Here is a 27,638-nt window from a genome sequence, read left to right as displayed (position 1 = left end):
TATATCATGCTACAGACATGGAATTGACAAGGACATTTTCATCAAAAGACTACAGCAAACAGTGTCAAACTGAAGACTGAGAGTCTCTGTGGTGTTGTTTTCCCAGCATGCATTGCTGTTATGTGTTATGAGTGCACAGCTCATTTAGCTTGATTAGTCTGGCACACGTTTCGACTGTCCTGAGCAGCTGTTCTCTCCGCAGTCTGCAAGGTGTGATGGGAAATGTGTGTGTCATCAGGGTCTGCGAGGGAGTGTGTCGGTTGAACGATCCTTTTATGTACAGTTGACAAAAATAAAATGATTCAGACTCCCAGAAAGAGTCACTTCGATTCAGTGAAACTGATGAATGTGTTTCAGTCTGAAATCACAGGAGGAGGTGATTTGATTTCTAAATCACTGGCAGAAGTGCTGTAATCTTTGACTAAACCTGCGGAGGAGGAAGTTGGCACATTTTGAGCAGATTTTACACTGCTGTGACTAAGCAAGGTCCCACTCCACCTGCTTGAAACAGGAAATCATTGCACATCAACAAATCTTAACAAGTTAGTCATCACTTGAACTTCATTTCTGTCTGGAAGAAAGTCAAGAGTTCATTTTTCCATTTATTATCAAGATGCTTTTGCCACTGAAGTAAATGAATGAATGAAGAACGGATCTACAATGTAAATGCAGTGTTATTGCATGATGCTGCATCCACACCGATAAATATCTGTTTAAAGTGCAAGGTTTTACAGCCTTACAGACAGTAAATGATTGTCTTTCTGCTATCAAATCTGTCTCAGATAACAGTATTTGTCCAGAAGAGGGCATGATTTTCCTTTTTATCTGGCTCCTAATCCCATTGGGAAAACCAAAAACAGATCAACAAGATAGTAAAATCTCTCTGAATCCCTTATGTGTATATTCAATCTTTTATTACTGTATCTAATTTTAGTACTCCGTTTAGCTACAAATGAATGCATTGCTCTGTTTTAAAATGTTTATATCCATTCAAAATGTAATTCCATTGAAAATCTGTGAAGAACATATAAAAAAGTGCAGATTTCATATAGGCACTCAATTTCCCAGAATGCATTACAATTTAAACTTTTTTTATGTATATGATATCTGGCTTTATCAGGACCGCATTTAAAGTTTTTCAAATATATAATTTAAAAAAATCATTTTTAATTATTAAATTCTTTAAAACATGATGATTATATATTATAAAATAGTATTTTAAATTATTTTATTAATTATATTTAAACGTTTGTCATAAATATAATAAATGTATGTTTAATGTAAAAAAAATGTTTTTATTCTGAGTTATTAAAAAATTTTTTTTTGAATTTTAATTCACTTTAATTGACCTAATTCTACTACATTAAAATACATTCAAAATGCAATTTGGCATAATTTTTGTTTGTTTTACCTTGTTATAACCAATTCAACATCAATGAAAAAAGGCAGATTCATATAGCCACTTAATTTTTTTGAATGCATTACTATTAAAACTGTATTTAAGAAAATAATATAATATGTCTACCTTAAATATCTAGCTGTTAGATTTGCATTGAAACCCAAGATCCAAATATCATAGAAAGCACCTCAAAACTGCATACAACGAACCTGGCAGCACCCTCCTCGTGTGATGGCAATCATTTTTTGTCATGGAAACACAACTGGCATGTTCTTCACATAATGTCAGCTGTATTTGTACATGTGAAGGTGTCACATGACTGCGGTGAGATCTGCGTGTCCAGATGAGGGCAGTGTTGATCTGATGTGATGCTGATTTGAGTCTCACCTTCCTCTCAGGACTCATGCACTAACCAAACGCTCTCTGTGTTTCTCTCTTTCGCATATCCATCCCGACCGCTCATTTAAAACGGCCGGATGAAAGATTGTGTCTGTTATGAAATGACACAATTTAATTCTGCATCTCAGAACCAAGAATGGATTGAAAGGAGAATGAGAACAATTACTCACGGCATTATGGTTATTGATGTTTGTTTCGTGCACTAGGTTTTCCAGGAATCTGCCCACATTTCACAAGACGTGCAGTTGGCAGATCCTCACACAGTGAAGCAAATGAGCTAAATCACTCAGCATTTGTGTTTAGTAGCTCCGAGCTGATATTAACCCCGTCACCCGATGCTGACCTCCCTCTGATGCATGCGTTTATTCACTCACACGTACATTCATCTCGTACAAACTCTGTTATGCAATCGTGACGGAGAGAGAAACTGTGCAGGATGTGTTGCAATACAGCTATTTTGTTTTCAATCACTTGGTGTTGAAACTAGTGATAGATATGTCACTCCTGCAGTTTTGGGATGGATTTTTAGGGAATGAGATGCAAAAAGTGACAAAAGCTCAAAAAGTGAAAAAAAAAAAAAAAAAAAAAAACTTGCCAAATTCTAAAATGAAATAATAAATTAATTAAACAAAAAATAATTATATAGAAAATGTAATTATAAATAAATTAAATAATCTTAAACAAGATGATAAATATTGTAAAATTTTATTGTAAAATAAATGTTTAACAATAATAATGGTTTTATATTACAACTATAAAATTACAAATGTATGAATTGATTTCAAGTTCAAACTAAAATGACAAACAAAAAGTAATAAAAATGGCAAAAGCTTACAGCAAAATTACTTAAACTAAAATAAAAAATATAAAATCAAAATGATATACTGTAATGGCAAATGGTGCTGAAACAAGCATCTGTTTTATAAAATTAGAAACCGAAATGAAACTGATTTGAGATGCTCTACATATGAAGTAAAAGTAATTCATAATTTTTTTAATAGATATTACTATTTTTGATAGATTAAAATGAACCACCTTGGGTGAATTTTTATTGCAATGCATTCTGGGATTGTCTTCTCTGTGACAAATGCATGCAGCACATATATGCATCATCATATATCTTACAGTCGTGGCCAAAAGTTTTGAGAATTACATATTGGAAATTGGAAAAGTTTCTGCTTAAGTTTTTATAATAGCAATTTGCATATACTCCAGAATGTTATGAAGAGTGATCAGATGAATTGCATAGTCCTTTTTGCAATGAAAATTAACTTAATCCCAAAAAAAACCTTTCCACTGAATTTCATTGCTGTCATTAAAGGACCTGCTGAGATCATTTCAGTAATCGTCTTGTTAACTCAGGTGAGAATGTTGACGAGCACAAGGCTGGAGATCATTATGTCAGGCTGATTGGGTTAGAATGGCAGACTTGACATGTTAAAAGGAGGGTGATGCTTGAAATCATTGTTCTTCCATTGTTAACCATGGTGACCTGCAAAGAAACGTGTGCAGCCATCATTGCGTTGCATAAAAATGGCTTCACAGGCAAGGATATTGTGGCTACTAAGATTGCACCTAAATCAACAATTTATATGATCATCAAGAACTTCAAGGAAAGAGGTTCAATTCTTGTAAAGAAGGCTTCAGGCCGTCCAAGAAAGTCCAGCAAGCGCCAGGATGGTCTCCTAAAGAGGATTCAGCTGCAGGATCGGAGTGCCACCAGTGCAGAGCTTGCTCAGGAATGGCAGCAGGCAGGTGTGAGCGCATCTGCACGCACAGTGAGGCGGAGACTTTTGGAAGATGGCCTGGTGTCAAGAAGGGCAGCAAAGAAGCCACTTCTCTCCAAAAAAAACATCAGGTAGAGATTGATCTTCTGCAGAAAGTATAGTGAATGGACTGCTGAGGACGGGGGCAAAGTCATATTCTCCGATGAAGCCCCTTTCCGATTGTTTGGGGCATCTGGAAAAAGGCTTGTCCGGAGAAGAAAAGGTGAGCGCTACCATCAGTCCTGTGTCATGCCAACAGTAAAGCATCCTGACACCATTCATGTGCGGGGTTGCTTCTCATCCAAGGGAGTGGGCTCACTCACAATTCTGCTCAAAAACACAGCCATGAATAAAGAATGGTACCAAAACACCCTCCAACAGCAACTTCTTCCAACAATCCAACAACAGTTTGGTGAAGAACAATGCATTTTTCAGCACGATGGAGCACCGTGCCATAAGGCAAAAGTGATAACTAAGTGGCTCGGGGACCAGAATGTTGAAATTTTGGGTCCATGGGCTGGAAACTCCCCAGATCTTAATCCCATTGAGAACTTGTGGTCAATCCTCAAGAGGCGGTGGACAAACAAAAACCCACTAATTCTGACAAACTCCAAGAAGTGATTATGAAAGAATGGGTTGCTATCAGTCAGGATTTGGCGCAGAAGTTGATTGAGAGCATGCCCAGTCGAATTGCAGAGGTCCTGAAAAAGGACCACCAACACTGCAAATACTGACTCTTTGCATAAATGTCATGTAATTGTCGATAAAAGCCTTTGAAACATATGAAGTGCTTATAATTATATTTCAGTACATCACAGAAACAACTGAAACAAAGATCTAAAAGCAGTTTAGCAGCAAACTTTTTGAAAACGAATATTTATGTAATTCTCAAAACTTTTGCCTATGACTGTACACCTGACATCAGCATAATGTTTCTTCTGGAACGTGTTTCCTGTCAGGAGCGCACACACGCTGCCTTAAAATACTGGTTAGGCATTTTTTTATAATTCACATGTATGTGAATATGATGCATTTATATCATGCTACAGACATGGAATTGACAAGGACATTTTCATCAAAAGACTACAGCAAACAGTGTCAAACTGAAGACTGAGAGTCTCTGTGGTGTTGTTTTCCCAGCATGCATTGCTGTTATGTGTTATGAGTGCACAGCTCATTTAGCTTGATTAGTCTGGCACACGTTTCGACTGTCCTGAGCAGCTGTTCTCTCCGCAGTCTGCAAGGTGTGATGGGAAATGTGTGTGTCATCAGGGTCTGCGAGGGAGTGTGTCGGTTGAACGATCCTTTTATGTACAGTTGACAAAAATAAAATGATTCAGACTCCCAGAAAGAGTCACTTCGATTCAGTGAAACTGATGAATGTGTTTCAGTCTGAAATCACAGGAGGAGGTGATTTGATTTCTAAATCACTGGCAGAAGTGCTGTAATCTTTGACTAAACCTGCGGAGGAGGAAGTTGGCACATTTTGAGCAGATTTTACACTGCTGTGACTAAGCAAGGTCCCACTCCACCTGCTTGAAACAGGAAATCATTGCACATCAACAAATCTTAACAAGTCAGTCATCACTTGAACTTCATTTCTGTCTGGAAGAAAGTCAAGAGTTCATTTTTCCATTTATTATCAAGATGCTTTTGCCACTGAAGTAAATGAATGAATGAAGAACGGATCTACAATGTAAATGCAGTGTTATTGCATGATGCTGCATCCACACCGATAAATATCTGTTTAAAGTGCAAGGTTTTACAGCCTTACAGACAGTAAATGATTGTCTTTCTGCTATCAAATCTGTCTCAGATAACAGTATTTGTCCAGAAGAAGGCATGATTTTCCTTTTTATCTGGCTCCTAATCCCATTGGGAAAACCAAAAACAGATCAACAAGATAGTAAAATCTCTCTGAATCCCTTATGTGTATATTCAATCTTTTATTAATGTATCTAATTTTAGTACTCCGTTTAGCTACAAATGAATGCATTGCTCTGTTTTAAAATGTTTATATCCATTCAAAATGTAATTCCATTGAAAATCTGTGAAGAAAATATAAAAAAGTGCAGATTTCATATAGGCACTTAATTTCCCAGAATGCATTACAATTTAAACTTTTTTTATGTATATGATATCTGGCTTTATCAGGACCGCATTTAAAGTTTTTCAAATATATAATTTAAAAAAATCATTTTTAATTATTAAATTCTTTAAAACATGATGATTATATATTATAAAATAGTATTTTAAATTATTTTATTAATTATATTTATACGTTTGTCATAAATATAATAAATGTATGTTTAATTTAAAAAAAATGTTTTTATTCTGAGTTATTTAAAAAAAATTATTTGAATTTTAATTCACTTTAATTGACCTAATTCTACTACATTAAAATACATTCAAAATGCAATTTGGCATAATTTTTGTTTGTTTTACCTTGTTATAACCAATTCAACATCAATGAAAAAAGGCAGATTCATATAGCCACTTAATTTTTTTGAATGCATTACTATTAAAACTGTATTTAAGAAAATAATATAATATGTCTACCTTAAATATCTAGCTGTTAGATTTGCATTGAAACCCAAGATCCAAATATCATAGAAAGCACCTCAAAACTGCATACAACGAACCTGGCAGCACCCTCCTCGTGTGATGGCAATCATTTTTTGTCATGGAAACACAACTGGCATGTTCTTCACATAATGTCAGCTGTATTTGTACATGTGAAGGTGTCACATGACTGCGGTGAGATCTGCGTGTCCAGATGAGGGCAGTGTTGATCTGATGTGATGCTGATTTGAGTCTCACCTTCCTCTCAGGACTCATGCACTAACCAAACGCTCTCTGTGTTTCTCTCTTTCGCATATCCATCCCGACCGTGTCGTCATCCGAGCAGGTAAGACTCTCAATCTGTTATTTAATCCATGCGACCGATTATGAATCAGTCTGTTTGTATGACAGCAGTGTGATGTGATGAACAGGCTAGTGTGTGTTTAATGCTCTGGGGTTGTAGATACAGCACAACAGAGGCTTTGGATCATCATGATTGTTTTTGAGAGCACATCCGTTTGTTGTGTGTATGTTTGTGCCTTAACACCTTGATTTTATGAGCTCTGACTGTCCGTTAGCTAGTACAGCTGGTCAGGGACTTGTTGACGTGTTTGTGTGGGTAGTAAGAGCTTCAATTGTTGCTGTAATATAGGGTTTGAATGGGGGAGATTCCTATTTACATGAGATGTAATGATTCACTTGCATAGAAATGATTAAAAAAGGACCATGTTCTGCACTTTTGGAGCATCCCCCCCAAAAAAAAGAATAATTAGATCATCATTTGTTGTTTAAAAACTCAAAATGATTGTCTTTTTTACATGAGACATTTTGAAGAAATTAGTGAAATGAATGAGACGAGATTTTCATTTTTGGGTGAACTGTCACTTTAAAGTCCATTTGTAATTTGTTTTAGTCTTAATTTAGTTTTATGTGATGATTTTTCCATTCTCTGGTTAATCTTTGGATATAAACATGCCAGTTTTGCTGCTGCATATTTAAGATTTCTATATTTAAACAGGCCCACCGCAGTCATAGAGAACCTAGAATAATGAAAGCAATTTTCAGGTCTGGAGAAGTCATGGAAATTTCTATGGTGAAAAGACACTTTAAAAAATTTTTATAGGCAGTTTTCTGGTTTCTCTCAAATATTTCAACAGCTAGATGTTGTTCTTCCAAAAAAGCCTATGTACAGTAAAACAAACCTGCAAGCCATTTTGTGGGTGAATTGTTCATTTGAGTCGGTTCTTTTCAGTGAATCTGTTCTTTTCAGTGAATCTGAATGATTCATTAGCAAATCAGTTGGAATCAGAATAGTTGTTAGAAATCTTTATCCAGTAATTACAAATGAATGGAAATGACACAATTGGAATCAATCTGTTCTGTTCAATGAATCAAAGATTTATTTGTGAATCACTCTGAATCAAAACGTTTATTATCCAGCAGTCACAAATGAATAATAAATCTGTAAATATGAATGATGCATTAACAAATAAGTCTGAATCTAAACATGTAAACTATTCAACAATCACAGCTGAAAAAAAAACATCACTTTGGGAATTCAGCACTCAGTTTTTTTCCACGAATCTGAATGATTCATTAATGAATCAGTACGAATCAGAATTATTGTCAAAAATCCTTATTCGGTAATCACAAATGAATAGAAACCTCACAATGGCAATGCACTGCTCAAAGTCGGTTCTTTTCAGTGAATCTGAATGATTTATCATTGAATCAGTCTGAATCAGAATGGTTGTCAAATATCCTATTATCACAAATGAATGGAAATGTCACAATGCTTATTCATCGCTCAATAAGTCGGTTCTTTTCAGAGAATCATTAGCTAATCAGTCGGAATCAGAATGGTTGTTAAAAATCATTATCCAGTAAATGCTACTGATTCGTTAGCAAATCGATCTGAATCAGGATGGTTGTCAAAAATCCTTCTCCAGCAAATCACAAATGAATAGAAAAGTCACTGTAGAAATTCATCACTTAAAAATAATCTCCTGTTTTATAATTTGGTAATGTCAACTAGTGTCGCTCACAGCGTAGTTCATCAGTTTTGCATTGTGAATGCTACAGTACGTCTGCCTAATACATTGACTAGTTCAAAAGGGCAAGAAAAATGCTTTTTTCGGATATAACTAATAACCCTGTGCTGGTAAGGGCATTGCTTCTCAGTGAACAGTTCAGTTATCCTGAGGTCGCAGGTTCTCTTGTTAGTGTATGTAAGGTGAATCAGTGCTGCGGTGATGGAGCGCTTCCTTCCTCTCGAAGCCGTGTGTTGTGTAATACTGCTGCAGGAAGATGATAGATGCTGCTTGAGCGAGCGTGTGTGTGTGTGTGTGTGTGGCCCGATCGACTGATAGCCACCAGAGACTCTGTCTGGAGTTCAAACAGGAGTTTAAGGCATGAAAGACATTCAGAGGTGTAGAAAAATGTATTACTGTAAGTGTGTGTGTGTGTGTGTGTATGAGATGAATGGTCACCATGGCAATAAGGCAGCTGCAGATTCACATGATGACGTTTGTCGATGTTTGTGTCTCAATAGAGATAACTTTTATAACACGGCAGGAGCTGATAATTGTGTTAGCGAAATAAGTTTTGTGATTTATCTATTTATTTTATATTAACGCTGCAGTGTCGTGTGGAATTACAGTAATTATGAGACGACAGAAATTTCACTGTCATAGCTTCACTTTCTCTTGAGTCAGAACTGAGTCTGTTTCTATGGCTGCACATACTGGCTAAATACTATATTACTATATCAAGTTGAATCCACTTGGATTTTTACTGAGAAAATTGTACCATTTATAATTACAATAATAAAATACTTTACATATTAAATGTTTAGTTTACATTATCAGTTGATGGTCCTCTTTGACTTGCATAGTGTTGTTTTTATTTTTCATACTTTGGAAGTCAATGGTGACTAACAACTCAAGGTGATACATATTACTTTATTTGTTTTTTTACTTTGCTTTCCAGCCAGTTTGTGTCCAATTTTTTCTGCTTTTAACTTTCTCATAAACACCCTGCTTCCTAAACAAGCATCAGCTGCCTCATGCCATCCAGACCAACAGAGTAAACAAGATAACAATATATTCAACCAACTCATCATCTCTTGCACGCTTTAATGAGTTCGATAACACAGGCCTGAGGGGTTGCAGCTCGTTGAGCAGCAGATAGGGGGCGCTGTTGTGATCTCGTCAGTTGTTCACGGTTAGCATCTGAATGAGTGCATGTGAAGAATCCAGCGCCTCTGAATGTCACATCTGGCCATGAATGCACATGTGTTTGGAGGGCTCTTCTAGAACTCACCCATGATTCTCGCTCTCTGTGTCATCAATCTGTGCCCCAGTTTCAGAGAGTTTAGCTTTAGCTCGCAGCTCCATACTGAGCCCAGGGCCAGTGCTGTGGGACCAGCAGAACTAGAGCAGGACAGGTCAGACCCGCGGGCACAAACACATACACGCTCACTCATGCAAATACACACGCTGATTTAAATAACGAATCCATGTGCTGTTCTCAGCTCAATCCAGAGTGCCACAGTGGCTGCTAAAGGCTCAGTCTTGACTACTGACGATCTGAGATATCTTAAAGAGTCAGCAATCACTGCAAAAAGTGGAGGTACACATGCAAACAGGGTATAAAACACAAAATAGGAGTCCAATTTGGCTTTTGCAAATAATTAAAATGGCTGTCTGGTAACTTTATAAAAAATGGCAATTGGAAGTTATACATAAATTAAAATTATTGCGCTATGTTTTACAAGAAAATACTATTTTGGTTGTTCTACTTCACAATTTCATGTTTAATTAAATGTCCTATTGAAGTTTCTTCATAATTAGTTATTAGCCATTTATGACTGGAAGTAGTTTTTAAGTAATTGTTCTATTATTCCACCAAAAAGAAAAAAAAAGAAGAAAACAAAGTCATTTATTTATTTATTGTCCCTATTACAAAATTAATATAGCTATTTTTTAATTATTGTATAATAGTAAAGAAAGGAGACAAAATATTAACATTTGATAGTTTTTTTATATTTTTATGTTTTATTATATATATATTTTAATTGTACTATATCATGCTATTTAAAAATAAAACAAAACATCTAAAATAATTATGTATTTATTTCTACATAATTTGTAATTATTTTAAATCATAATTACAAGATAACATGTTGTGTTTTACCTGTCATCATCCTAACCAAATTATTATATTATATATATTGATTTAGATCTGATTGGTGTGTGTGTGTGTGTGTGTGTGTGTGTGTATATATATAGCTCTGTTAACCTCATGTTGAATAAAAACTTTAATTTTAGACCATGCATATTTGATTGTATGGTGCATGTGTATGAAACACTAGTTCTTGGTGTAATTGTACCTAGTGCTCTGAGCATGCTCAGTTAAAAGCCAGGAAGAGAGTGAGATCAGCCGCTGCAGCAGCTGTGTGAGGGCAGCATCTCTCTCTCTCTCTCTCTCTCTCTCTCTGTCTCTCTCTCTCTCTCTCTCTCTCTCTCTCTCTCTGTCTCTCTCTCTCTCTCTCTCTCTCTCTCTCTCTCTCTGTCTCTCTCTCTCTCTCTCTCTCTCTCTCTCTCTGTCTCTCTCTCTCTCTGTCTCTCTCTCTCTGTCTCTCTCTCTCTCTCTCTCTCTGTCATTGCTTGTGAAGAGACGTCAGGGAACAGAAGTGTTGATGGTTTGTCATGGATGAGGGTCAGTGAAGGCAGTTTAGACATACATACACACTCTCTCTCTCTTACACACACACACATGAGTGTGTTGTGTAAGTCACACCGATCTCTGCTGGATTTATCATGAAGTGCTCATGTACGGTAAGTGTGTATGCATATATAAATGTGTGTGTCTTCATCTGTATCTCATCATAATCAATTTCACAATTCTATATGCATCATTTGAGTTGTTTAGTGCTGCTGGCATTTTATTGTGCATGCTGTGTTTTGGCTTTGCAGCTCTGTGTGTGTTTGCCTGGCTGAGCTTTTGGAAAGAGGAAAAAGATTTTTGGTCACTGTCGATATAAAATGTCTCTCTTTATCCATAACTGAGACTCTGAGGAGGGCAGAAGCACGGAATGATGTAGAACTTTCACAGGCTTATGGATACACACGCATAAAGGAGATGTTTTTATTCAATAGTTCTGCCGTCGCTTTTTAAGCCGTGCTCTTGAAATTCCACATGGCTCCTACAAGCAGAATCGGTCTAGAGATAAAGATCCATCAACTCTGGAATGAGGATACTGAGGCGCTGACTGTGCTCCCAATAGCATACTTGCATACTACCATACTATATTATGATAGCATACCTGCATACTTTGAACCATACTACAAGATTTTGCCAGTAGGTACAGTATTCTGCATACTGCACACGGTATGCAGAGAAGGCCAGGTTTGTCAGAAGAGAGCCAATAAAAAATAATAATAATATATTTTCCCCATCCAGCCATGTTTGGTGGATTTGGTAATAATTCCATTATTTCATTTACAAATAAATTACTATTCAATTTATTGTTGTTGTTGTTATTGTTATTAATATTATTATTATTTCATATGAAAATTATTAATGAATCAGCAATTCTATATTATTATTATTGTTATGTAATACAAATATGAACTCTCTTTTTTTATTGGGCAGGCATTTATAAAAATGATTATCCATTTAAATGAATAAATTAGTAATTTCACTTAACATTAAATAAATTATTCTATTTATTGTTATTATTATTGTTTTTTTTTTTATAAATTGTGAAATAACTTTTAAAAATCCAGATGGCATTTATGGAAATATTGAATTTAAAAGAATTAATGAATAATTTAATTTATCATTATTAAATAAAAATATATATTTTTATATTTTTCTTTTGGGGCACCAAAAATTATGAAAATAAATCAGTAATTAAACTTTTAATTATTAAACTGCTATTTATTTAATGTATTGTTGTTATTATTACAATTATTGCTAAAAATGATGTGAAATCATATTTTACGGTTATGTAGCAATATGTTTATTGATGCAAAATGCCTAATATACATTTTGCATACTATTAAAATATATTGTTTATACTGTGCAGTACACGATTATCTAGTGTTCTGTTGCATACGTAACCATACATAACGACATACATGCATTTCATTGTGATCATGTGAAGTCTGTGAAGCCCTTCAGGGTCTTTAATTCTTGACGGTATAGAGACCCATGTGCCGTTCAGCAGTGACTCACTGTAAGACTTCAGTGTGAGTAACATGCACATGCACTAAAACAGGAAAAGTGCATGTGAAAAGCACTGGCATGTACTTAAAGTCACAGAGACGTGAGGTTTGCAGTTTATCATTATAACATCTTCCTTCATCTTCATCGATCTTCCTCTGTTCTCCCAGAGGAAATCTCTCCCTATCTCACCCATCCCATCCAGAAGATATTCATCACACGTTACATAGCCTGAGGGACTTTTAGGTTTTTTATCACCAGCTTCTCTTTGCCTAGTTCCCTAAATCTGACTAATTATAACATCTAGCTACCTGCTGCACAAAGAAAACACCTATTGAGAAGGAAATGACAAGCTGTGTGTTAGTCCACGGCAGTTGTCCTGCTCCACGGTAAATTGCAGCCCACAGCTTTCTAAAGTGATGAACGCGTGCAACTGTCCGTCTGCTGTGTGGAGACGGCGGAAGAAGCTGCTAATGAGACTCCTTGTCAGATCATTATTAAATAAAAAAGGTGTTGCGGAGACGCTGAGCTCATTCTGTCTCTCTGGAGGCTCACACTAAACTGCTGTTTGCTCTGGAGCTAGAAAAGTTTAATAGAAACTTAGATTGATCTTTTTTTAAATTGCACTTCATTTTGCATTTACAACATTTGCAATAAAATTGCTATTTCTTTTTTAATTTTACACCATGTTTACAACTACAGTTCAAATTGACAGTTGTTTTTTTTTGTAATTACGTCTTATTATTAATATTGTTGTTATTATTATTGTAGTTAAATTTCTTTGAATTTCATTTAATATTAATGCTACTTCCTGTTTACTTTCCTGTTGAATCTATCTATCTATCTATCTATCTATCTATCTATCTATCTATCTATCTATCTATCTATCTATCTATCTATCATTTTTTAATTCAGCAGTTGAACTAGTTTAAAAACAGCCCATGGTCCCAAGTGTTTTCATGAATTTGAACTCCCAGGTGCTTTTCTTTTAAGCATGCATGTCTTTAAAATGTCTTTAAATATCCTGAAACATCCACTTGCCTCCCTGTCTTGATCCCAAGGGATGCCAGACTTAGCCTGACGTGGGCATTTCAAAGCTTGCTTCACTGTCTTTAATTTCATCGCTTACTCGTCCATATTCTCCACTCTGTCAGAGGGTTTTAGCGCATTAGGGGTGGTATGTAGCCATTCGCACCCCTGTCAGACCGTCTGAAAGCCTCAGTGGGATGTAGAGTGTGGGAGAGCACAGGCAAGGTGAGCACAGCACTCGCATCGCAATTCTCTGCTGGTTTCTTGCTTTGCGCTTTTATCGCTGATAAGAGGGAAAAAAACAGAGACAAAACTCACGCAGAGTTCAGATATTTCCCCAGAGCCTGAGGGAGAACAGCGCTTCCCTCGCCAACAACAAAGGCATCGAAACAGCGGCATCTTTGCAGAGACATCGTTTAAAATCACATCCATTAATTGAGCCGTTGAGGGAGATGTTGCATGTCTGGAAGGATTTACATAAGTAAAGGGAAACTTTTTGATTTCGGGTTCTGCTGGCACATCGGTCCCAGTCGCCTCCTACAATAACACAGTCATCCATCACGACGTAATTGCTAATATTAGCCGACCGTGTCATTATTATCATGGCGCTTTGGATCATTTTTTTCAGCTGTGAAGATATTACAGTGCCAAACCTCATGAAATGCACACTGATATGTAATATATATAAAATCGCTTATTTCAGTGAACCGGCTTTTAGTGCCTGGTGGTGCATGTTTCATCAAGAGAGAAAATGGTTGCGTCATGTTCACTTTCTTCATACATAAATGCTACATCACCACTCAAACCATGCCAACATCAAGATACGCGTTTCTTGTTGCAGCATTTCAGCTCTTGAGACGGTAATTGGTGTCGTGCTGGCAGATTCGGTAATGCGACTGGATCAATGTGATGCATCATTAATTTATATCTCCTTTTAAGCCGTGATTGATGCACGCTTGACACACAATATGCATTGGTTTTGCACCTCTTCTTTTAATGCCGTTGGGTATCAGTGTCACTTGGGGCACATTGCACATCACAGGTAGTCGGATATGACTGAATCCGTTCCACAGACCTGATCTAAGTCTTGTTGCCACTTTGCGAAGCTGTTCCATCTCTGCGCCTTTCATCTCGCAACTAGTAGAGGCATGTTATCAGCATCTGTGGCAAGGCTTCCTTCACCAATCTGTCTCTCTAATCTCTCTGGCCTCAGTCGTATCAACTCTGTCCCTCTGCCCTTCTTTTCCCAAATTACTGGGAAAGCACAAACAGAAGCTGTTGATTTCCCCGTGTTTAATTAGTGTTGTAAAAACACGTCTTAATCCTGATCTTTTGGAGCGGTCAGTGAGTTGTCAGCCAGCATAGTGATGGATTCCTTCAGACTTGATTTTCTATGCTGCACTTTAGCGTGGATTTTCTTGTGTAGATGGATAGACGTAGTTTATTGATCCCTGAGGGTGAATTGGGGTGCGAAGACAGAAGCCGCATTAAATGTAAATTGCTCATAAAACACCACCATACATCCACATAGCAACTCAAATGAAGCATAGAGTGAGGAATAAAGGTATAATTTGCAGTAATGCCAATATCCTAACATGATTTACAAAAGTAGGACACGATCCTGGATGAGCATCCTTGCTAGTCATTTATCTACTTCGGCCTCAGGTTTTTACATTTAAATGTAATAGAAATTGACACTCACAAAATAATATAAACATGTTTATCTGCTTTTTGTTTTGATGCCTAAATTCACCTGCAGCATTAAAACTGTTGTCATTTTGTGCATTAGTGGTGATTTGACAATGACTCTTTCTGCACCAGTAGGTCTTTAAATGAGTCATTTGAATCATTCACAACACTGATTCATTCATGAATTGTCTGTATGATTGAGTCTTTTAAATCATTCACTCAATGATATATTCAACGGCATTGATTCATTAAGGAATTTAATAAGTGATTGTGAGTCTTTTGAATTATCCACCCAACCGATTGGTTATTGGCTCAATCAGTTTCAGAAGAGCTGATTAATTTATGAATGAAACAAGCTATTGTCTTAAGTCATTTGAATCATCCACCCAAATGGTTCATTTAAAGAAAAAAAACTGAATCATTGACACGGATTCATTCATAAATGGAATGTTATTGTGAATTATTCACACAGCTGACTCGTTCAAAAACATATTCATGAATTTAGCTGTGTACCTTGTGTGTGTGTGCGTTAGGTAAAGAATCATTATGGTACCAAATACTCCACTTGACCAATTAGAGTTTATGTAGCTTGCAAGCATTCATTCACCTAATCCCATCCGCATTTCCATCCAATCTGTAAAGTTGAAAATCCACGGGGTCAACCCTCCATGACTGGATCCAGCACACTTCAGACCCTTGAGCAAGAAAACAGAGGCTGTTTCAGAAGGCCGGATGGCATACAGAGTCTCGCTGTAGGGTTATGTCTTAATGGACGTGTCATGTTAACGGTATATGACCCTGAGAATAACTTGCATAGTAATACTTTTTGATACAGTGGCAGATCTCGACAAGGCCGTTGCATGTGTATGACAGCCTTGTGAAGCAGCACACAATGGTCCATTTTTTTTTTGCTGCCCAGCACAATGTCACACTCAGAGTGCAGCACATGGCAGTCAGCGGCACACAATTATGCTGCGCAGATGAGCTCTCACTCTCCATCAAGCTGAGTGGCCTCATTCTTTCAGCATGCCTTGCCTCTCCCGACCCTGCAAGCGAGGTCTTTTCATCGCTGGAGTCAGTGCTCATGAGCTACTTCTGCGGTAATAGAGGAAGACCTATCAATGTAGAGTCTAACACATGCCTTTTCTGTCCTGGATCCTCGGTGTCAGCGAACGGACACACACATACAGGGCTCCAGACTGTGCCTAAAACTGCTTTTGCTGAGATCACCACTGGCGACTACAACCCGAATTCCGGAAAAGTTGGGACGTTTTTTAAATTTTAATAAAATGAAAACTAAAAGACTTTCAAATCACATGAGCCAATATTTTATTCACAATAGAACATAGATAACATAGCAAATGTTTAAACTGAGAAAGTTTACAATTTTATGCACAAAATGAGCTCATTTCAATTTTGATTTCTGCTACAGGTCTCAAAATAGTTGGGACGGGGCATGTTTACCATGGTGTAGCATCTCCTTTTCTTTTCAAAACAGTTTGAAGACGTCTGGGCATTGAGGCTATGAGTTGCTGGAGTTTTGCTGTTGGAATTTGGTCCCATTCTTGCCTTATATAGATTTCCAGCTGCTGAAGAGTTCGTGGTCGTCTTAGACGTATTTTTCGTTTAATGATGCGCCAAATGTTCTCTATAGGTGAAAGATCTGGACTGCAGGCTGGCCAGGTTAGCACCCGGACTCTTCTACGACGAAGCCATGCTGTTCTTATAGCTGCAGTATGTGGTTTTGCATTGTCCTGCTGAAATAAACAAGGCCTTCCCTGAAATAGACGTTGTTTGGAGGGAAGCATATGTTGCTCTAAAACCTTTATATACCTTTCAGCATTCACAGAGCCTTCCAAAACATGCAAGCTGCCCATACCGTATGCACTTATGCACCCCCATACCATCAGAGATGCTGGCTTTTGAACTGAACGCTGATAACATGCTGGAAGGTCTCCCTCCTCTTTAGCCCGGAGGACACGGCGTCCGTGACTTCCAACAAGAATGTCAAATTTGGACTCGTCTGACCATAAAACACTATTCCACTTTGAAATAGTCCATTTTAAATGAGCCTTGGCCCACAGGACACGACGGCGCTTCTGGACCATGTTCACATATGGCTTCCTTTTTGCATGATAGAGCTTTAGTTGGCATCTGCTGATGGCACGGCGGATTGTGTTTACCGACCGTGGTTTCTGAAAGTATTCCTGGGCCCATTTAGTAATGTCATTGACACAATCATGCCGATGAGTGATGCAGTGTCGTCTGAGAGCCCGAAGACCACGGGCATCCAATAAAGGTCTCCGGCCTTGTCCCTTACGCACAAAGATTTCTCCAGTTTCTCTGAATCTTTTGATGATGTTATGCACTGTAGATGATGAGATTTGCAAAGCCTTTGCAATTTGACGTTGAGGAACATTGTTTTTAAAGTTTTCCACAATTTTTTTATGCAGTCTTTCACAGATTGGAGAGCCTCTGCCCATCTTTACTTCTGAGAGACTCTGCTTCTCTAAGACAAAGCTTTTATAGCTAATCATGTTACAGACCTGATATCAATTAACTTAATTAATCACTAGATGTTCTCCCAGCTGAATCTTTTCAAAAATGCTTGCTTTTTTAGCCATTTGTTGCCTCCGTGCCAACTTTTTTGAGACCTATAGCAGGCATTACATTTTAAATGAGCTAATTAAGTGGATAAGTGTAAAATTTCTCAGTTTAAACATTTGCTACGTTATCTATGTTCTATTGTGAATAAAATATTGGCTCATGTGATTTGAAATTCCTTTAGTTTTCATTTTATTAAAATTTAAAAAACGTCCCAACTTTTCCGGAATTCGGGTTGTATATAAATGTACTTATGACTTAAAAATGTGCACACAATGCCTTTTTTCTTGCTTGTTTTGTGATCACACTTGTTATGTTGACGTAATAAACTGAGACGATGCACATCGAAGTTTTTGTGGAAAGACCGTGTTGACAATGGTTATCTTCTAATAAACAAAATATCGACCCAAATTTCAACCTAAATTTTGCTCTTTAATATGGCATGAGCAATTGTTTTTAGCTCATCAGTTCAAGCGGCACGTGGCCACCATCATATCTTTCTCTTTACTACTATAGTATGAAATAAAAATGAATGAACATCAAAAGGTATATTATAAGATGGCCTACAGTGCAACTTACTGAAATATCTCATGTAATCGCTCATTCAGGGTTTCAAACTGAGAAAACATGTAAAGCTTGTAAACAATTCCATGTAACAATCATTTACCTCAGAATAAGCTCATTAGTCAGCTAGAAAAATAACTAAATAGAGGAGCATTTAGCAAAATTAATGCACTGTTGCATATTCATATATTTACTTAACCTGTTCTCTGCATAAGAAATAATGCAAGAAGCTAGTTACAGGTTTAGTTTCATAGTGACTCTGCAACGTAAATATCTGTTTTACAAACACTATATGTGAAGGAAAAACTCATTATAAATCCCAAAATATGACTGTACACTTGTAGAGCGTGGACATTTTTTTTTTATTCTCTGTTAGCTTTGATGGTTGTTTATTCAGTGATTACTCAGTGTTTAACTGCAGTTTTTTAGTCATCTTGTTTTCCTTTATAATGCAGTTAAAGATATTGCAAGGAATGTTGTGCTATTTTTCATTTCTGTATTTATTTTTCTAGTTGTAGGGTGACATTGAAATGTACATAAATCTACATAAAACTAGTGATATGATGTTAATGGATGATTATTGTTGCTTCCTTGCCTTTAAGATATTATTGCTGGGAATATCTACGAATATTGCAGTGATTTATTCTTAAAAACAGACCCTCATATGAAGATGAACATTAAGCACTGCTTGGAAACAACTGGTTTTGTAGTCAGATCATTAACAAAACTTGTTTAGTAGAGCTTAGCTGTGTGTGTTTAGTAGAAGAAAGAGAGAGGCTTTTTCCTCTTGTGTGTTTTAGTATGCATGCTTAGGATGGGTGGATTATGGATAATGTGTCTCAAGATGGTACCAAAGTTATATATGTCCAAAATAAACGGCAGAAAGTTTGTGTTGAAACCTTCTAGTTATTTGAACAGTTAGTGAATTTCTGTTCTGGCTGTAGAAGACTATTACCTAACTAAATGTTTATTTTAGTGGTCAACCAATATAGTTTTTTTTGACAGTCGATGCTGATATTTTGGAAAGCAGGGGTGCCGATATAAAGCCGATATAATTATTATATATATATATATATATTTTTTTTTTTAAATTAATTCAGGATTTTTTTAATCATTTGGCAATGGATTAAAAAATGAAATGAACAAAGTATTTTTCACAATTAAACAATTATTTAAAATATAATTAAAAAGGAATTAAACACTGTAACCAACAGGACACTCAGTATTCTGGGACGTTTGTGTGCATTGGGAATTATATTTTTCAATTAAACCCAGGGTTACACTCATTTTACATACAGCACAATGAGAAAATGACCCACCTCAAACACATTGGTCAAGCAGAAAAATATATTGTCCGATGCCGATATTTGAAAAATGCCAAATATCGGCCGATATATCGGTCAACCACTAGTTTATTGCGCTTTTCAGATTGGAAATGTGGACTCACAATGATCATAATGGATGTGGCCTCTCATGCTGAAACCATTTGTGAAATCTTTTGTGTTCCCAAGACTAATATATATGATTGCAGTCTGTTGCTTACAGACGTCTAAAAGGAAATGACATGTTTGGGAAGTGCTAGCGCATTATTTAAATATTCGTCTGCTCACAACATGCAAATGAAGTCCATTAGTGAGCATTTGAGCAGACACTGATTGACGCACTGAACTTGAGGAACGTGGTCCGAAGGAAAAGTTGACAAAACGGTAATGTATTACATTTTCTGCTCTAACTGTTCGTTATGCTGCTCTGGGAGAAATTTTGAATCTGTATCTATGAGATAGGGGCTGTTTTGTGAGCTACTTTTACATTCTCCTTGTTGCAGGTCTCCTGTCGATGGCAGTGATTGATTAATCTTTGACGAATTAAAAATATGACAGGCCTTGATGAAATTTGATTAACATTCTCCACTGTTGCATCATGAATCATTTGTCAGCCCTGCAGGGCTTCAGTATGTCATTTTGTTTGGCCATTTTTTATTATTGGGGGGACTTGTGCCCCTCAGTGTCTGTGGTGGTTGTTCACACAATACCAGCATTGTGCTATCTGTGTGGAATTTTAAGAACTTTGTATTATGACTTAAATTTACCCAGCATTTACAGCAGCAATTTATTGCTGAAAGAGCAACAATTGCAGAATCAACTGTAAGCTATCATGCTCTCAATCGCATGGCTTGACTGAAGCTAATCCAACTGTGCGAAAGCACAGCGCAGTATTAATGAGTGAGTGACGTGACATTCAGCCAAGTATGGTGACCCATACTGAGAATTTGAGCTCTGCATTTAACCAATCCGAATTGCACACACACAGAGCAGTGAACACACACACACTGAACACACACCCGGAGCAGTGGGCAGCCATTTATGCTGCGGCGCCCAGGGAGCAGTTGGGGGTTCGATGCCTTGCTCAAGGTCACCTAAGTCGTGGTATTGAAGGTGGAGAGAGAACTGTACATGCACTCCCCCCACCCACAATTCCTGCCGGCACGAGACTCGAACTCACAACCTTTCGATTGCCGATTGTCCGACTCTCTAACCATTAGGCCATGACTTAATCTGTGCAGATCGTCTCAAATGGACAGCGGCCATATGAATAGCTGGAGCCACACTCATCTGTAGACTAACACAGGTTAATTCTCACATTTTAGTAGTGTTTATAGCTCCTAACAGGCTGTGCGACTATTTAACTAGGTTGCAGAGTATATTTTCTCTCCGCTGCATTACAACTGTACCATTTTTTGAGTAGAGGGATAGAGTTTGTCATCTGTGGATTAAGCATTGACTGGAAATCTTTAAGTGCGTAAGAAAATCCACATGTTGTGAATGAGGCTCATCCGTAAAGCAAGTGAATGCATTTGTGTTTAAGTCCCTGCATTGCAGGGGAATGCTGAGGCTACGTGCATGGCTTTAAACCTCATGAATGATTGAAGGGATAGAAAGATGCCAGGTTATATTGCTATCAACCTCTCTGGATCCACTTTATGTAATCTGGGAATGTGCTCGCTCAAAGAAACTGTTCCCAGCAGTAGAAACAGAGACATTGTGTTGCACAGGCTTGTGTTGAATCATATATTCAACGTGCACATTAGCGGACAGATACTCTGAGAATCCTGCTCCGGTAAAGCACACTGAAGGAGGGGGAGTGAGGAGTGAGCGGAGGGAAGGAGACGCCGCTCATCCACCCACGGACAGACCTGCTTCTCACCACAGGCTTCACAGCAGAGCAGCGGGAGGACGAGGTTCACTGCGATTTGCTGCACGCAGGATAATGAGCCAGTGCGCTTCATAGAAAGAGAACAGGATTGCTGCTTGCATGGAGTGATGCAGAGGTACAGGCATTTAACATCAGTGCAACTACATGTCATCCATCAAATTCTGATTGGATGAGCCACATTTCAGGCTGTTTAGAAATCGCCAAAATTCTTGCCAATAATACACTACTACTGCTGCTACTTCTGCTTTTTTTTTTATTATTATTGTTGTTTTTATTTTTACTCTTTTAGTTTAGGTATCGTTTTTTTATAGCGTAAGAACATAAGGGTTAGTTTTTTTTTTCTTACAGAGTTTAATAAGAAAACACATTTTTAATTTAAGTTTTACCGCTATTATATTTTTACCGTTTTAATTTTATTCTATCGTTATTGAGTTTTTGTAAATGTACATTGTTGTTTATGACACAAAAACATTTTGATTTCTTTTGAGATGATGATAATGATGATAATAATAATAACAACAATAATACTACAGTATAAGTAATAATAAAAAATAACAAACAATAATAATACTATAAGTAAGAAGTCTGAAGATTATTATTATTATTATTTTTATTTTTTATTGTTATTGTTAAATATAATAATAATAATAATAATAAATTTTTATAATTGTACATTTGTTAAATACTCTTATCATTAAGTTTTATAGATATATTTTTTGTATTCTAAGTTCTGAATGTAATTTCGTGTTGGATTAACATGAACTTCAAGTTGTTATAAAATGCAGATACACATGCACATCCTACTGTATATTAATATGCCAAATTGACATCAAAAAGCAATAATTAATGCCTCGATTCCTAAGAATTCCCCTTGTATTCCAGTGTGGTAAAATGACTGTCCTGCAAAGCCGCTCATGGATTATTGCTTTAGCATTCTGTGTTTTGGAAGTTGTAAGCAGAGTAGGAAAATGTAATGATAGTTCAACACACATAATGTTTGAAGGTTTACTGGTTTAAGAGTGAAATGCCTCAGGAACTGAAACGCATCTGCCAAAACCACTGTCTCCAGAAAAGATAATGTCTCGACATCTTTCGCCAAAACTCTGTGCAGAAGAGCGTGGCATGTAATTTTATGTCCATCCATTTCCCCCGAATTTCCAACATAAACTGAAAGGATTTCAAGTATGAAATATTGCCTTTCAGTGGCAAAAGTTTTTTTTTTGTATTAGCAGAGTTTCTAGGAACCCAAAATGAATTTGAGCATCAGCATCTTACCTCAACAGTATTGTGTTGGTCTAACAGGGGCCTGAGGGCTCTTGGCGCTCCGTTAATCAGGTTTGAACTCGTATCTGACCAGTCATTTTTCCAAAGAGCTGCACTGTTGTTTCATGAGACCTGCTTTTGGAAACTTTCCAATGGATCGTTGCTGGTTTGAAGAGCAGGGCGAAATTTTAATGTGCAATTTTGTTTTGCCAAATCAGACCATGTGAATGTTGTTGTTATCACCCAGTGTTGTTTTGAGATGGAATGCATGGAAAAGAGAGCCAATTAATTATTTAACGAAATAGAGACTGTGAACTTTACCAGGACACTTTGCCTTTCTTCACTGCTGTGAAATTAATGATTGATGTTAACAAACTGCTGAGCTTTCCCATTTCATCTGCTAGTTTATCTGGAGACTGAAGCCTAAATTAGTAATAGTAATGGCTTGTTTTTTCCTCTACACACTCTCTGACATCTACAGCAACCAAAAATGGCTTTAAAACAATTTTAATTCAGGAATTGCTAGTACATTTCACAAATAATTACTAAGAAATGGCAAGTAACACATTGAATTAAATGTGGAATTTTAAAGAAGAAAAGTCTGAAATAGTAATTTCTTGGGAAACACCAAATCCGCTAATCTTTTCTTTCAAAATTTGACATTTTTACAATCAATTTTAGTTTCTCTAATAAAATAATCTGAACCTCCATTTACACACCCTCCACTTGTTTCTTAGCTGTATGAATTTCTTGCATTGTAACACAAAAATAAATACTATGGGGAAAAACATACTATGGTTGTCAATAGCTGCTTAGTTCCCAACATTCTTAAGAGTGATTAAATGAAACCAAATTTTCATTTTGGGGCGAACTGTCCCTTTAAAACAGCCTATTGTGTGCCAGAACCAACAAGAAAACATTATTTCCCATTTCAAACGACCTCAGCTGCTAACTTCGTCACCCTCGAAAGGCCAGACCTGTCCTCGCCACTGACATTTACTCTGCCTGACATAGCTGGTGTGTGTGTGGATGTTTAAGTCCTGTGCTCCGCCATCTCCTTGACCTCCAGGGTCACATGGCGATGCAAAAATACCCATCTACCCGCTTACAGTGTTTGCTTGACTCCCTTGACATTATCCCTCTTCACCTGTCCTCCTCCTGTCCATCCTAGACAACTTGGTAAATATCACGTTGTTACCTTGGCAACATCCATCCAACATTCCGCTTGCATTCAGCATTCCGCTTGCATCCCAAAGCAAACAGCATGCACAGGAGTCATGAAGGACGATAGACAAAACATCTCGATAAACCCAGCAAATATCGCAGTTTTATGTGATGAAATATAAGTCTGTCTGTCAAGATTCACGATGAATCACCTCATTATTTTGTGCAACATAAAAGTACTCGTACTCAGTACTCGTACTCAGTACTCACATTATTTATGAACTGCCTAAAACTGTCTTATACATCTAAGTTTGTTACACATTGCATGCGGAGTCATCTTGAATGATTCATTAAAATAATAGGTTCATAAGAGTCATTTGTTGGGAATCAGACTTCACTGGTTGCACTGCATGTCTGTTTTTTCAATAGACATCAAAAGACATGTTTTCTTTACAATTATTTAATGCTACAAAAATAGTACTCACACACTCATTTATGCACATAAACCGCCATCTTGAATGATTCATTAAAATACTTTAAATAAAATAAATCAGACTATACTGTTTGTGCTACAGTATGTTTGCTATTTTCTAAAGAGACCAGTCTTCCAGTCATTTTTTTGTGGTACATAATATTACTCCTACTCTGTACTCAAAAGTAATCATGCTCAAGTGCATATGTATATGCATAAACCATAAGAGTAATTGTTTTGTAAATCAGACTACACTGGTTATGCTGTTTTTGTTGTTGTAGTTTGTTTTTAATAGAGAAATATGAAAGCCATTTTTTCATCTCATCGCATTCAATTCATACGGCAAACTCATTCATAACGTGTAAAATATTTATTCTTTGCTCTAGATTCAAAGTTCTGAATAGATGAAGTTAAAAATAGTTCAGCTTTTAATAACCTGTCTCATTCTGTGGAATGCAAGAACTCATCCTGCATCCTGTGAATCAAAGGTATGATGCATGAAATATTACTTAGGTTGTGCAGATGTTGTCTGCTAGCCTTCCGCGAGCATCCAGTCAGTTAACTTATGAAATATTCATGAGCCCAGATTTCGCCAGATTGTTTAATTCACCAGCTGATTAGCGCACAACGTATGCCAGTCAGGCAACACGTTATGTAACATCGAGTAGAGTGAGTAATATTCATGAGCAACGGCTACACTTTAGTAGGACTTGCAGCATGGATCTCTAATAAAGTACCTGAAGTAGTTTGCATTTGAGTCATTTTTAATCGCATCTGCAGCCATTTTAATTGAAGCCCCATGTTGCGTTCACAGAATAAGTGAAGTGTTGCATCATGTGAGTGTGCTGGCGAGTCTGCTGGCGAGCTTTAGTTACAGCATCTGAACACAGCTGTGTGCTCAGAGAAACAGGAACTGTGAACAAATGAACTCCATCACATACATCATTCCCACACGCCCTTCAGGAGTATTCAACGTGTGCCATTATTTACTTCTGTCCTGCCTGTCCCTCCACTTTGCTAAAAGAACATACTTGCTTCAGTTCAACACAGGCCTAAAAGTATCAAAACTTACTGCCATGATGCTCCGGTGTTGCCACAATTGTGTTTGACTGTTATGAACTTCAAAGAGACTTCCAGTGAGAAATATGACCCAAACCGCCCCAAATCATTTTTGGGCTTGAGTGTGCAACCAGATACGCCAATCTGTGTGGACGCCACGTGCTTAGATCAGTTCAGGTCAAGCACTTATAATACCATCTGTTTTTCAAAGTTCTGCCAGTCTGCAAAGCCTTCGTCCCAACGGAGCTAAAGCTGCAGATTTATTTCCACAATGAACATGATATCCTTCAATCTTGACGTGAAATCGATAAATCACCCTATTTATGTTCTTAATTCGTGGTCCTGATCTTATTATTAAGGACGTATGGTGCACGTTATTCCAGATAAATAAACATTTGTCATCTCAATTTCTTTCAAATGTAATAATATGCAGGTTTGCACAATTCAATCAATTTACTTTGGATGCAATCAAGTCCTTAACAATTTACAAGTGTTAATATAATAATACCATCGTGCATAAAGTAAACTTATCCCGTTTAAGCATGTTTTGACATATCTGAAGTATCTAAAGTATTGATGATTAGTGTTTTTATTTTAGCAGTGTGTTCTGTTGCATTCATACCACCATGCATGGAGCAGCAGTCATGCATTTCCTCTGAAACACACTGAGAGCCCATTTGTTACCATCTACCATCTCTAAATTTTACTGTACTGGCTTTTCAGTTTTATCTGTTTCAACAAGTAGTCATGAGTGTCAGCCAGAGTGAACCATAGATGATGGATAGAGCCCTGAAAGTGGATCTAAATGTGTGTTTTGATGGGAAGCAGATGGTGTGGAGAGATGGGAGATGGATTGAGATATCATGGGCTCCAGTCTCCACAGCTCAGCCTCAGAAGTGGTAGAGACGCTTTAGGATTCATCCATGAACAGCGGATGTAAATGAGGCTGAAGAGGCAAAGCTGATTAGCACGTGTATCTTGTTTTTGCAGCAGAGGCTCAGTGTTTGTAAGAAGGTCTGTGAAGTTTTTTTTTTTTTGTTTTTTTTTTTTTTATACATGCACTGCATTTGTTTTACAGAGGAACATAAAGCACATTTCCGTAGATTCTGTATTTTTTTTTACATTTAGCTTTCAGTTTGCAGCAAATAAACTGTTTAAGGATAACTTCTAATGATGTGGATTGTGTAATCCAACGAACATGTCAACTTTGAGCTATTATGTGTCTAACAGAATTATTAAAGTTGCCTAAAGATAAAACAAAAACAATAAAAAAATATTTTCATCACTAAAAAAACTTATATTTAAAATATAATTTTTTGTATATTTCAGCTAGTTGCCAAGGCAACATTTCTCATTCTCATTCAGTTGAACTTGAATGTTTGACTAAAACTAAAATAAAAATGAATAAAAATATGGACATATTTAAAAATAGTAATAATAAATGACAAAAACACAATACAAATGTACAAAAATGTAAGTTAAAATAAAAACAGAAAATACAATAATGAAAACTGATTATCTGAAAGGGAAAACTAAACCGTTTAGATATTGAAAACAATAATGAATAAAAAATGATACAATTATTAGTGAAAATTAAAAATATAAAATTAAAAAAAAATGAATTAAGATTTTAATAAAATTAAAAGTAATAAACTATAAAAACACAAAATACTTTATCTAAATGAAAACAGAAAAAATCAACTATATTCATTCTCTCTCTCTCTCTCTCTCTCTCTCTCTATATATATATATATAATGTATGTGTGTTTAAACAGAAAAATCTTAGAAATGACAAACACACTCTACAAAATGTATATATATTATATATTATTCTATATAGAAAAAAAGACTGATAAAAAGTCAAAACTAAAATTTACTAAAAGTTTTAACTACAATTTAAGTGAAAAATGAAAAATACAAAAGTGAGTGACTCTAACAAGTCCTTTAAAATAACGTGTTTGGTTTGCATTCCATGTGTTGCATTAAAATGTGAAGACTGATGGATTGCCTCTGCACAGTGAAATCAATTACTGTGATAGTGTGTGTGTTTGATTAGCAGATGAGTATTTAATGCTTCATGCAGTAACGTTACCAGTTGAATCCAGTATGATATAATGGGCTGATCCAGTTATTCCCAAAGCTGCTGTCATTTGGTTCTGCTTATTAATCCATTGTAAATATGTCAGTTACTCTTTTAAGATAACAACTACTGTCTGCTTTGAGCAAT

At 36.6% G+C, this 27,638-nt stretch overlaps 1 protein-coding gene across 4 annotated transcripts in view; it reads left to right on the top strand.

The window, feature by feature from the left end:
• The window catches only part of LOC132098660 (pleckstrin homology domain-containing family A member 5-like), a 137,017-nt gene that overhangs the window by 46,766 nt on the left and 62,613 nt on the right, over positions 1-27,638 (top strand). Inside the window, exon 4 of one of the 4 annotated variants that reach the window (XM_059504755.1) lies at positions 6,473-7,294. The exons of the other annotated variants lie outside the window; for them this stretch is intronic. Within the exon in view, the coding sequence (XP_059360738.1) occupies positions 6,473-6,476 (4 nt within the window). The 3' untranslated portion in view covers positions 6,477-7,294. Of the gene's footprint in view, positions 1-6,472; positions 7,295-27,638 lie in introns of those variants that run through there. 4 annotated transcript variants of the gene reach the window in all.

Source organism: Carassius carassius, chromosome 22, assembly GCF_963082965.1.
Source record: "Carassius carassius chromosome 22, fCarCar2.1, whole genome shotgun sequence".
NCBI lineage: Eukaryota > Metazoa > Chordata > Actinopteri > Cypriniformes > Cyprinidae > Carassius > Carassius carassius.
The sequence above is the reverse complement of the archived record's forward strand: the minus strand, read 5'-3'. Positions and strand labels throughout refer to the sequence as shown.